At 45.7% G+C, this 13,524-nt stretch overlaps 1 protein-coding gene across 1 annotated transcript in view; it reads right to left on the reverse strand.

The window, feature by feature from the left end:
• The window catches only part of ITGB5 (integrin subunit beta 5), a 112,357-nt gene that overhangs the window by 43,655 nt on the left and 55,178 nt on the right, over nucleotides 1-13,524 (reverse strand). The window contains exons 6-8 of the mRNA XM_068989098.1: nucleotides 4,961-5,122; nucleotides 3,376-3,471; nucleotides 1,376-1,465 (exon numbers count right to left, since the gene is read on the reverse strand). Of these exons, the coding sequence (XP_068845199.1) occupies nucleotides 1,376-1,465; nucleotides 3,376-3,471; nucleotides 4,961-5,122 (348 nt within the window). The remainder of the gene's footprint in view (nucleotides 1-1,375; nucleotides 1,466-3,375; nucleotides 3,472-4,960; nucleotides 5,123-13,524) is intronic.

Genomic DNA, 13,524 nt, shown 5'->3' on the forward strand with positions numbered 1-13,524 from the left:
TCAGAGTTCAGAAAAGAGGATGTTAGTGTGAGAGGAGTGAGCTAGAAAAGGCGAAGGAAGTCCAGTTTCTCTCAACAGGAAGTTCCAAGAATGAGGATCAGAGTATGTATGAGAAAGAGGACACTTAGCTGCACAGAACTGGGGTAGAGGTACAGGGAGGAGGGAAAACCTGCCCCGACTCTTTACTGCCACCCACTCACCACCTTCAGGAGACTAGGAGAAGGCTGGCACCCTACGCTCCGGGTCCTCTGTAACAAAGGTATTACCTACAGCCCCTGGTCTAGCACAGCAACATTTTGTGACTCAAAATAAGGCCACCAGAGTAGGAAACAAATTCAGCTGGAAAGACAGAGCTCCAAATGTGCATTTGTAAATCATTCATAGGAAAGTAAGATGGTTTTCCTAATACCGTGTGATGCCAGCGCAGTTGATTATATTCCCAGGTTAGCCCACAGGTCTATTCTACACAATAGAGCCAGCTAAACTACATTTACTCTATGTAGAACTTTGTTTTTAACAGGCAGATGCACTCTGAATTCCAATTCGGGAACCACCAGGCCTCATGAGGGGCTGGGTGGGCACTGGAGGCTTCACAGAGAGGAGGTCTGTGTCAAGCACTTTTTGGGAGTTAGGAACGGAGGGAAGGGGGTGGGATGGAGAGAGATTTGGGGATCGCAGATGACTGGCTTGGGAGGCAGCAGCGCCCCACTAAATCATGTCCTTAAGCATGTACTTATTACTACAGCAGAGTCAGGCTAATAGAGCTACAGTGGCGCAGTATTTAACAGCCCCCCAGGCTCCCTCAAAAAGGACCTAATTAGAGCCTAAGCATGTAGGCAAAAGGACTGTTGTGGACTCTTCTTGGATTCTTCTGACCCATTTTAGTCTGTGGCTCAATGTGGAGCTCCAGGAGCCTGGGGAATTTCAGTCCTGCTGGGAGGCGAGCAGGGTGTGTGCTTCTCACTTCTTGCCACAGGGAACACGGTGGCAGGATGGCCCAGGCACCTGGATGGCTGAAGAGCACCTGTACCCACCACCCAAGCGTGGTGCCCTAATGGGGATCAGGGTTACCACAAAGGGAGAAGCCAAGCACATCCCAGGGCCAGAGACTGAGCCATGTGCTGCTCCACTGGGATCCGCTTACGATGTGAGTCCAGGTGGCAGGGGTCAGGGGAGACCGAGGCATAGGCGGGACGCCTTCTCTACCCCGAATCCAAATGGAGGAGGAAGGCGCCAAACTCAAGAGGCAGGAGGCAAGACACGGAACCAAGCGCCCCAGCACAATGGCGCCCTTCCAACCCGAGCCTGCACCAGCTCCTGGAGCCCCAGGGGGAGAGGGTGGGGGTGGGGGTGGGAGAAGAAATCGGTGACTTACATTATATGCATTGATAATCAGCTGAAGAATATTTTTGGAGTCTCCGTGTAAAATCTCCACTGTTGTTCCAGGTATCAGGGCTGTAAAATTCTTCAGGGAAAAAAAAAAAGAAAATAAATGAGCCCATTCTGCCTTTCTATACTGTCAAATGGTGAACACTGCCCTACTGAGCTAGAATGGTCAGGGCCCTCCGCACTGCTTCTGCCACTCACTGGCACCATAACTCAGAGAAGCCGCAAGTAAGCACAAGGGAATAGAGCTGTTGCAGTAAGCTGTGGAATCTCGGTTCTCCAAGGTCTGAGTGAAAAGGGTCTGACAAGCTGTGTTTCTAAAGTACAATATCAGGCTTCTTCCTGGAGACCCCTCCTCTCTGGCATGTCATGGAAAAACACTCTGAAATCCCATCCTCTAGTGTAAATGTAGGGAGCCCTGGTGGCTCAATGGTAAAGAACCCTCCTGCAATGCAAGAGATGCGGGTTTGATCTCTGGCAGCATTCTTCCCTGCCAGAAGAGCCTGGCAGCCTACAGTCCATGGGTTTGCAAGAGTCGGACACGACTTAGTGACTAAACCACCACCACCATCAGAATCAATATATTCTCAGTGTTCTTGTCCTCTCTTCTAGACTACATAGGTATTCCCAGTTTCCATTCAAAGATGCCCTCAAACTGTCCAGGGAGAGGGAAAGAGGAAACTCTGCCAGTGGTCTCCAAGACAGTCTCTTTTCTTAGCAGGGAACTGAATGGGAATGGTGCCTTCCAAGGAGGTCTGGTATCTCTGGGTGAAGTCCTTGGCAAAGCAAGCAGCCTTGACATGGCTGCCTTTCTTCTTTCACTGGTACCAAGGCCAGTGTATGTCACTTACTAAAGTGACAGAAACATCTAGAAATAGCCGCCACCCTCAGCCTGCCTTGGACTGGACATGCCTCCTCCCTGAGTGAGGTGTACTTGGTTCTAAGCAAGGTTGCCCTAAGCCAAGGTGGGTCTCTTCCCTCCTGAAGCATCTGGAGTATAGTCCGTGCAACCACCTCTCCAAAACTGATCCCTGTAAATGGCCATGTCCTATCCTGCTATCTTCACTAAACAAAGACCAAAAAAATCTTTCTCTTGTTTTCATCTAAAGTTGATTCAGACTGAAAGAAGATAAGAACTTAGGAAGATGTAAGTGGCATTTTATCAATGATCTGAGGCAGGTACAGTAGAAACACACCTTCAGACAAAGGTTCTCCGGTGGATATTTAAGAGCAGCAGAGAGAGGGGACTGGGGCTGACTGTTCTAGAGGTGGGGATGAACTTCTCATGACCTCTCATTTCAAAGGATGTCAGGGGTGAGCGGGGCTTCACACCCAACTTACAGGAACACTCCGGGAGCAGCTCGCAGGGGAGTTCTAGTGAAAGGCGATGTGCCCGTGATTGTGGGGGAGAAGCACATTCATGAGGGGAGAGCAGAGCGTGGCCCGTGGGATGACTGGGGCAAGTCTTGTAACAGACTCATACAGACTGCTCTGTGCTCTCAAGACACTTACTGTTTTCTTTGGAAATTCCTGCCCCAGACTAACCCACTGGTCTCCCACACTCTGTGGGAGGGCACACAGACTCTGCACGCAGCCTGTCTACATGTATGCCTAGTTTTCTCTCTGCACGTCTTCCTTTGATATCTTCCTTCCCTATTCCTGGGTGTTTCCATTTCATCATCTGAAAAACAGGAATTGAGACTGTTTCCCTCATCATCAAATTAGAAACCATATGTTTGACTCGCTTGGTATGCTCTGCTATATGAATGCTTAAGAGCTTCCTCAATACCACCATTTTCCACTAGATCAAGACAGGACTGTATTCCACCCTCCTTTGCATCTCTGCCCACACAGAGCAGGGCGTTAACACTCCTCATGCGGCCGCCCCGCACTTCACCTGGCCCCACATTCCATTCTTCCATTCATCTCAGAGTCAGCAGGGCCCCCAGATTCAGGCCACCAGCCTCCCTCGCTCCCTTCCAGGTGTACCTTATAGAGCATATAGTGGTTTTTCGTCACTGCAAAGATGAGGTTGATGTTGTTCTCTGCCAATTTCTCTCCGAGCAAGGCAAGGGATGGATAGTCCTAGGGCCAAGGCAAGAGTCAAGGCTGTAACATTTCTTGCAAGTAGAGACACTAGCACCTGGCTCCAACGTGCACTCAGTAACTCATCACCTGTGCAAATAATAAGCATCTTCCCCTAGCAGCCCCTTAACAGCCAAGCCCCCTGGGCAGCTCCTTACTGAGAAACTATGTAGGGAACATTCTCCAGGAAAGGACCCTCTGGCACCCACCAAACCAGACTCACTCCCCCTGCCCCTCTCAACCCAGAATGGAGAAGTGATGAGTGGAGGTCTCCCACACTTGGTCTGTGTTTCCATCCCTTCCTCAGGAATGCACAGAGTGGGGAAGCCACAAAAGGGCAGCGACCACATCCTACCATCAGCACCTGTTTATCTGTCCTCTCTCCCCTAAGACTTTCTTCCTGATCTCCCTGCCCTACTTTCCTTTTCCCATGCCCAATGTTGGGCCTGCCAATGTCCTGCACAGGTTCTGCTCAGTCCTCTCACAGCTCAGAATGGGCAGAAAAGGCTGCTGACATTTGGACAAGTCAGGCTGCGGCGTGGGAAGGGGTACAGGGGAGGGAGGGAGGGAGAATGCTCCCTGAAGGATGCTGCAAGGCAGCTTAACAAAGTCCTGAAGGATTTTAAGGGCTGATAATGGGTCCAGGAGTCCTCATCAGTGAGGTTCTACAGTTATCAGGTAGTATAGTCAGGAGTTCTTTCTCTGGACTCCATCATTCTTGACCACCTCTTAAAACTGGAGAAAATGGGTTAGTCCAGCAAGATTTAGAAAGAATTTCTCTCTAGTCAGCCATTCTACCAAATGCACTCTGGAAAGTGCATTTGGGAAGGAAGAGGATATTTGGGAAGAGAAAACAAACTTTGTACAGCAAGTGTGAAAAAAAATCTTAATTGTTGGGTCTGGGTGACAGGTAGGTAGAAGTTCATTTACTGGCCTATTGTATGTTTGAAATCCTGCATAAATTCTATTTAACTGCACAACCACAGTGACAGACTACCGGGAGTGGCAAGTCCTTGGGGCTTCTCATCCAGTACAGGACACCTGCCACCTGCCCCCAACACTGGTGGAACTCAGGGCCTCAGGAAACACATTTCTAGAAACCCAGAAGTCTTGTCTTTGCTGGTCTTGCCTCACAACTTCTGTCCCAGTTATTTTTCCTCTGCAGGAACACAGTCCCCTCTCTCATGTAAAATCGCCTCTTCCCTTTGACATCTATCCTGTCTCACCCACCTCTTCCTTCAACTAAACATTCCTCGTGGGGGTGCACAACAGCAGAAAGATGAACCAGCTACAGAAATCCTTGAGAAACGCTCTAAGGTAATGATGAGCAGGACTTCTGGAAGCCCAGTTGGAGGTGATGGAATAGAAACTCAGTCCCAAGAAAGGATGGGGAAGTCAGTGAGCAGAGGTCCGGAGGAAGGTGGCCAAGGCTGGGTGAGGCCGTAGACCGAGGCAGGGTTGCGGGGCGGTGCCGGGGTCCGGCCCTCACCATCTGGTTGGATGCTGTGTACTCGTTGGCCTCGTTCAGGTGACACTGGCCGTCATGCGGCTGCACCAGGCCCCCCAGCTTTCCGTCCAGCGCGATGTGGGGCACGTCGTCCGTGGTGAACACCAGCAAGTGCAGCGCGTCCTTTCGCCAGCCGATCTTCTCCTGAGGGACAGAAGTTGACGGGTTTAAAGGCTTCCTGGCTGCCCTGGGGCATCAGGCGGGGCATTGGCCCTTCCCAGGCGTTGTGGTGCGGATCACAGGTGATCCTCTGCGTGCACAGCTGGGGATCACTCTACAAGCACTGCAGAATCACAGAGAGCCAGCTGACGGGGGAAGCCAAGGGGCAGAGGTGAATCTCCGTCGTGGGGCCCACCTGTGCCTGGAACCCCTTGCTGCAGGCCACCCTGCCCTCACTGCTCCCACTCTCTACCCAATAGCCACCCCTCCTGGAGGGCTCCCCTTTGAGTCTCCCCTAGTATTCCTTCCACAGAACAGCCTTTAGCCTACCCCAACTTCCCCACACTCCAACACACTCGGCTGGCTGCCATGGTCTAAGATGACCGGTAAGTGACCACTTCAGTTCCCCAATTAAGACACAAATCACTCAGAACAGAGCACCCAAATGACCAACAGATGGATCTGTCTTTGGAGAATTTGATAAAATCTGCCATCTTTCTGGTAGATGTAAACTACTTCAATCATTAATTGAATCACTCCTGTGATTAAGGTCAATCAGATAACCTTTCTTCTCCCTTTAACTGCTTCACTGTATGGAATATGTCCACTCTTCAGACAGTAGCATGGCTCAATACAGGCTATACTGTCACGGAAGGACTCTATTTTAAATCTTTAATCTCTGTGGCCCTGACACTACACAAATCACTCCTAATCATTACAATTAGGAGCAGCTAGATCCTGATACAGGGCAATAAAATCTGGGATTGGAGTGCTTTCATACCAGTAGTGAAAGAAAATACATGGGTAGCAGGATGAACACAGGAAGGATTTAAACTCTGCTGAGTTATCTGCACACGGACACTGGACACTGAAACAGACCAGATTCATAGACTTCACAAGTTAAAAGTTATCACCTTATGGCAGATGAGGGGGTGAGGGTATCATCCTTTCTTATCACCAAAATGATGGACAAAACAGCCTTTAAGAGCTGAGACATTTTCTTATTCACTCGAAAAGCAGCATGGAAATAAGCCACAAAAAGAGTAACACAAGGAAGAAAAGGTGGTTTGAAAGGAAGCCAGCGAGGACTGAAAGCCAGGATACCAGCTGTGAGCAAGGAATCCACCTCTGGGGAATCGGTTTCCCAGATGCTCAACATTCAGCCAACAAACAATTACTGACCTCTGACCTCGCACAGGCTCCGTGGAAGGCACTGGGTCTATGAAATCATCTGTTTCGGACCCCAAAAAGCTTGCAGTCAAGCAGAAATACAACTTCAACACATCAGGATAAGTGTGCTTAAGAAGGTAAATACACTCTCAACAGAAACTGGGGGAGGAAGTGAGAAAGTCTTCCCAGGGTAGAGGAAACATGAACTGAGCTAAAGGTCAGGACCCTTCCAGGAAGCTGGAAGAAGACATGAGGGGGCAGGCAGAAGCTGGGGATGGGGAGGTATCCTAGGCACTAGCAAAGGCTCAATAAGAAGGCCAGGCACAGAGGACAGAATCTCCTCTGTCCATGGAATAATGGTCAGGCAAGAATAATGGAGCGGGTTGCCATTCCTTTCTCTAGGGAATCTTCCCAACTCGGAGATCGACCCCGGGTCTCCTGCCTTGCAGGCAGACTCTTAACCGTCTAAGCCACCAGGAAGCCGAGTAAACGCACAATGAGGAGGCCGGGCACATTTTCAAAACCCCGAGGAAGAAACCTAGAAAGTCCCCTATGGCAATGGAATTCTAAGTTGTGACAAATCTAATTTAAGGGATTAGAAGTGGAGAGGAGTGGGTCCCCTTGGTGGCAAGACTGAGAATATGTTAGGAGGGCCAATAACTGGCATATATGGGAACTCAACAATGAAAACTCAAAACAATTTTGAAAAAACAACAACAAAGTTGTGGAATTCATTCAATCAGGCCAAGGCTACAGTAATTGAGACAGTGCGCTACTGAGAAAAGGAAAGACACATGGACCAGTGGAACACAACAGAGACCAGAAATAGACCCACACACATACGGTCGATTTAATGGAATAATCAGACATCTATTTGAAAAAAAAATGAAGCTTAACCCATACCTCTCACTATGTACAAAAATGAACTCAAATAGGATCACAGACCTAAAACTATAATGTGTCCAAAGGAAAGAAAGGAGAAATAGCTTTATAATCTTGGTTTGTAATCTTGGTATAAGCAAGACTTCTTAAATGATTCACAGGACAAAAATCTGATGAACTGGACTTCACCAAAATTAAAACCATCTTCTCTTTGAAAGTTACCATTGAGAAAAATGAAATGACAAGGCGTGATTGGAAGAAAATGTTTGGCAAAAAATAAAAATCTGATAAAGGACTTGTACTCAGAATGTACAAAGCACTCTCGTAGGTTGGTAACAACACAAACAACTGAATTTTTAAAAACAGAAACTTGAATAGACACTTTACTGAAGAAGAGATATGGATGGAAACAAGCACACAAAAGGATCCTCAACATTAGTCATTAAGGAGGTGCACATTAAATTCACAATGAGATGCCACCAGATAGCTATGCCAAAAAAAAAAGAGCCCTGAACATAGCAAGCGCTAGAAAGAATGTGGAACAACTAGACCTCTCATAAATTGCTAGTGAAAATACAAAATGTTTTGGCAACTTTGGAAAACAGTTTGGCATATTCCTATAAAGTTAAATACACACTGACCATCAATTCAGCAATCTCACTCTTTGGTATTTATCCAAGAGAAATGAAAACTTTTGCTCACACAAACACTACTATGCAAATATTTATATAGCAGCTATTCATGATCACCAAAATTTAGAAACAATCCAAAGGTCCATCAAGTGGTGAATACATAGACATACCATCACACATCTCTAGATGGAATACTATTCAGCAATAAAAAGGGACAAACTGCAGATACAGGGACACAACTCAGATGAACCTCCAAAGCTCCAGATTTAAGTGGAAAAAGCCTAAAAAAAACCCTCAAAGGGCAACTTACTGCCTAACTTCATTCAGAAGACATTCATGGAAAGACAAATATATAGGGACAGAAAACAGATCGGTGATGGCCAAAGGCTGAGGGCAAAGAGAGGACTCAAAAACAGACACCACCAGAAAACTTCCCCAGGTGAAAGAAATCATCTACATCTCTTTTTTCATCAATTTTTTTTCTTCATCTATATCCTAATTCTTAATTTCTTCATCTATATCTTAAAGTCTTATTTAAGACTTTATACATATAAAAGAGTGAATTTTACTCTATGTAAATTATCCCTCAATACACCTGACTTGAAAAAACCCTTGAAGAAGTACACATCTTTTGACTCAATGACTCTCCTTCAGGAGACTCTGCAAGAAGTATTCTGAAACACACATAGCATTATTCTTACTAATAGTGACAAAACGGGAACCAGGTGGAGACCCTACTACTCGGGAACAGTTAAGGCAACTGAGATCTCTCCTCACTGCCACTAGACATTGTGTTCATAAAAAGTATGAAATTGTAAACATTTAAAACAGTGAAAAAGAATACAGTACTGTAATTAGAGTGTGATTAAATTTGGCCTTGGAGTACAGAATGAAGCAGGGCAAAGGCTAATGGCGTTCTGCCAAGAGAACGCACTGGTCATAGCAAACACCCTCTTCCAACAACACAAGAGAGGCCTCTACATGTGGACACCACCAGACAGTCGACACCAAAATCAGACTGATCATACTCCTTTCACCCAAAGATGGAGAAGCTCTATACAGTGAGCAAAAACAAGACTGGGAGCTGACTGTGGCTTGGATCATGAACTCCTTATTGCCAGATTCAGACTGAAATTGAAGAAAGTGGAGAAAACCACTAGACCATTCAGGTATGACCTAAGTCAAATCCCTTATGACTATACAGTGGAAGTGAGAAATAGATTTAAGGGACTAGATCTGATAGACAGAGTGCCTGATAAACTATGGACAGAGGTTCGTGACATTGTACAGGAGACAGGAATCAAGACCATCTCCAAGAAAAAGAAATGCTAAAAAGCAAAATGGCTGTCTGAGGAGGCCTTACAAATAGCTGTGAAAAGAAGGAAAGCGAAAAGCAAAGGAAAAAGGAAAGATATACCCATTTCAATGCAGAGTTCCAAAGAATAGTAAGAAGAGATAAGAAAGCCTTCCTCAGTGATCAATGCAAAGAAATAGAGGAAAAAAACAGAATGGGAAAGACTAGAGATCTCTTCAAGAAAATTAGAGATACCAAGGGAACATTTCATGCAAAGCTGGGCTCGATAAAGAACAGAAATGGTAGGGACCTAACAGAAGCAGAAGATATTAAGAAGAGGTGGCAAGAATACACAGAAGAACTGTACACAAAAGATCGTCACAACCCAAATAATCACGATGGTGTGATCACTCACCTAAAGCCAGACATCCTGGAATGTGAAGTCAAGTAGGCCTTAGGAAGCATCACTACAAACAAAGCTAGTGGAGGTGATGGAATTCCACTTGAGCTGTTTCAAATCCAAAAGATGATGCTGTGAAAGTGCTGCACTCAATATGCCAGCAAATTTGGAAAACTCAGCAGTGGCCACAGAACTGGAAAAGGTCAGTTTTCATTCTAATCCCAAAGAAAGGCAATGCCAAAGAATGGGCAAACTACTGTACAATCGCACTCATCTCACACGCTAGTAAAGTGATGCTTAAAATTCTCCAAGCCAGGCTTCAGCAATACCTGAACCATGAACTTCCAGATGTTCAAGCTGGTTTCAGAAAAGACAAAGGAACCAGAGATCAAATTGCCAACATCCGCTGCTGCTGCTAAGTTGCTTTGGTCTTGTCTGACTCTATGCGACCCCAAAATGGCAGCCCACCAGGCTCCCCCGTCCCTGGGATTCTCCAGGCAAGAACACTGGGGTGGGTTGCCATTTTCTTCTCCAATGCATGAAAGTGAAAAGTGAAAGTGAAGTCGCTTAGCTGTGTCCAACTCTTTGTGATCCCATGGACTACAGCCTACCAGGCTCCTCCGTCCATGGGACTTTTCAGGCAAGAGTACTGGAGTGGGTTGCCATTGCCTTCTCTGGCAACATCTGCTGGATCATCGAAAAAGCAAGAGAGTTCCAGAAAAACAGCTATTTCTGCTTTATTGACTATGCCAAAGCCTTTGACTGTGTGGATCACAATAAACTGGAAAATTCTGAGAGAGATGGGAATACCAGACCACCTGACCTGCCTCTTGTGAAACCTGTATGCAGGTCAGGAAGCAACAGAACTGGACATGGAACAACAGACTGGTTCCAAATAGGGAAAGGAGTACGTCAAGGCTCTATATTGTCACTCTGCTTATTTAACTTATATGCAGAGTACATCATGAGAAACGCTGGGCTGGAAGCAGCACAAGCTGGAATCAAGATTGCCAGGAGAACTATCAGTAACCTCAGATATGCAGATGACACCACCCTTATGGCAGAAAGTGAAGAAGTACTAAAGAGCCTCTTGATGAAAGTGAAAGAGGAGAGTGAAAAAGTTGGCTTAAAGCTCAACATTCAGAAAACTAAGATCATGGCATCTGGTCCCATCACTTCATGGGAAATAGATGGGGAAACAGTAGAAACAGTAGCTGACTTTATTCTTCTGGGCTCCAAAATCACTGCAGATGGTGACTGCAGCCATGAAATTAAAAGACGCTTACTCCTTGGAAGTTATGACCAACCTAGACAGCACATTAAAAAGCAGAGACATTACTTTGCCAACAAAGGCCCATCTAGTCAAGGCTATGGTTTTTCCAGCGGTCATGTATGAATGTGAGAGTTGGACTGTGAAGAAAGCTGAGCGCTGAAGAATTGATGCTTTTGAAGTGTGGTGTTGGAGAAGACTCTTGAGAGTCCCTTGGACTGCATGGAGACCCAACCAGTCCATCCTAAAGGAGATTAGTCCTGGGTGTTCACTGGAAGGACTGACGTTGAAGCTGAAATTCCAATACTTTGGCCACCTGATGCGAAGAGCTGACTCATTGGAAAAGATCCTTATGCTGGGGAAAAGACTGGGGGCAGGAGGAGAAAGGGACAACAGAGGATGAGATGGCTGGATGGCATCACCAACTCGATGGACATGGGTTTGGGTAGACTCCGGGAATTGGTGATGGACAGGGAGGCCTGGTGTGCTGCGGTCATGGGGTTGCAAAGAGTCGGACATGACTGGGCAACTGAACTGAACTGAACTGAAAAAAACACATAAGAAAGAAGCATCACTTTCTATTAAAAAGAGAAGAGATTGAAACAAAATACACCACAATATCACTGCGGTTGAGATTAGAGGCAGTAATCTTCCCATTTTCCCCTCAAACTATCTTTAATATTCAAGTGCTACTTTAAAAGACTTGAATGTTGGCTCTGTGATTTGCCTCCCTTCCTTCCACACCAGCTTCTCAAGTGGCATGTAGAAACCTACAGGAGAGTGACAACAAGCAGTCAGAATAATGTGAAACTTGGGAGCTTGAAGGTGGGCATGGGAGTTTTTTGCCATCAGCAATTACCTTTGTAGATCTGACCACATTATTTAACCCTCTACATTTTTTCATGTTAGTAAGAAGGAATAATACTACTTAAAGTTTATTGATCACCTCCACTGTTCCATTCCATCCTCACTGCAACTTTGATGAAGGAGGTAACATTTTCATCTTGCAGATGAGGACACTGGTGTTCACAGACATTAAGAAACCAACCCAAGGTCACTGAACCAGGAAGGACCCCAGAAGTCACACTCAGATGATCTGCCTCTAGACACACAGCTGAACTGTCCAGTCACACAGGGCGAGGGGAGGGTGTGTGTGATAACTGCAGTAATTCAAAGCGCATGGCAGGCTCTCAATTAATGACTGCTGGGTCCAAGATAAATGTTCGTTGAATTGGAAAATTGCATCTGAAACAGAAATAGTTCCACAAATGAAGAATAGTGTAGCATAATAATATTAATTCTGTCTTCTCTGAAGTGGACTCTTACTGTGTAAGTGATATTAACAAAATTGGCCAAGAGGTCGGGCTGTGGAGAATGACATGCTTATTCATTCACCCAGGCTTTGGGGCTGGGAGATTATACAAGCGCTGACTCCAAAGAGAATTTACAATAGAAATAATTTTCCCACTGTCTGCCTGGACTTTAAGCTTTGTATCCACATTTAGGACAGAGAGCAGTATTGGGAAAGCGGATTTTTTTTTTTTAAGGGAATAACTATAATACACAATGGAGTGTGGCATGGGGGCCAGTGTATGAAAGTGTTGGCACAGGCAAGGCTGAGTTCAAGTCTTTGCTTTTTGAGACACTAAGTCAGTCACGTCGTCTCTCTAAGCCTCAGTTTCTTCATCTGTAAAATGAAAATAATCCTATTTTGCAGGGTGGATGCTAGGTTAACAAGTATTTAGTACATATGATGGACTTAAAAAAGGATCTATGGTTATTACTCTCAGACTAGTAGTAACTTTTACATCTATTCTCCTTTTACTGCTTAATGTTTGAGGCTCCACAGTTGCCACAGGGACAGTGAAGAATTGCAAACCAGGAAGTTTAAAAGCCTTCTATTAATTAAAACCACTGATATCCTACCACACACCTAATGGCTAAATATTAAAAAGCCTGGCCATATCAAATGCTGAGGGAGAAAATGTAACCAGCATACACTGCTGATAGGGATGTAAAGTGATATATGCACTCTGGAAAACAGTTTGATAGTTTCTTAAAAAGTTAAACATCTTCCATATGACCCAGCCATTTCAGTCCAAAGGACTGACCCATGAGAAATAGAAGTGTCAGTTCAGTTGCTCAGTTGTGTCCGACTGTTTGCAACCCCATGGACTGCAGCACGCCAGGCCTCCCTGTCCATCACCAACTCCCAGAGTTCACTCAAATTCATGTCCATCAAGTTGGTGATGCCATCCAACCATCTCATCCTCTGTCATCCCCTTCTCCTCCTGCCCTCAATCTTTCCCAGCACCAGGGTCTTTTCAAATGAGCCAGCTCTTCGCATCAGGTGGCCAAAAGTATTGGAGTTTCAGCTTCAGCATCAGTCCTTTCAATGAATATTCAGGACTGATCTCCTTTAGGATGGACTGGTTGGATCTCCTTGCAGTCCAAGGGACTCTCGAGAGTCTTCTCCAACACCACACTTCAAAAGCATCAATTCTTTGGCGCTCAGCTTTCTTTACAGTCTAACTCTCACATCCATACATGACTGCTGGAAGAACCATAGCTTTGACTAGACAGAACTTTGTGGGCAAAGTAATGTCTCTGCTTTTCAATATGCTGTCTAGGTTGCTCATAACTTTCCTTCCAAGGAGCAAGCATCTTTTAATTTTATGGCTGCAGTCACCATCTGCAGTGGTTTTGGAGCCCCCCAAAATAAAGTCTGTCACTGTTTCC

This window comes from Capricornis sumatraensis, chromosome 1 (assembly GCF_032405125.1).
Source record: "Capricornis sumatraensis isolate serow.1 chromosome 1, serow.2, whole genome shotgun sequence".
Lineage (NCBI taxonomy): Eukaryota > Metazoa > Chordata > Mammalia > Artiodactyla > Bovidae > Capricornis > Capricornis sumatraensis.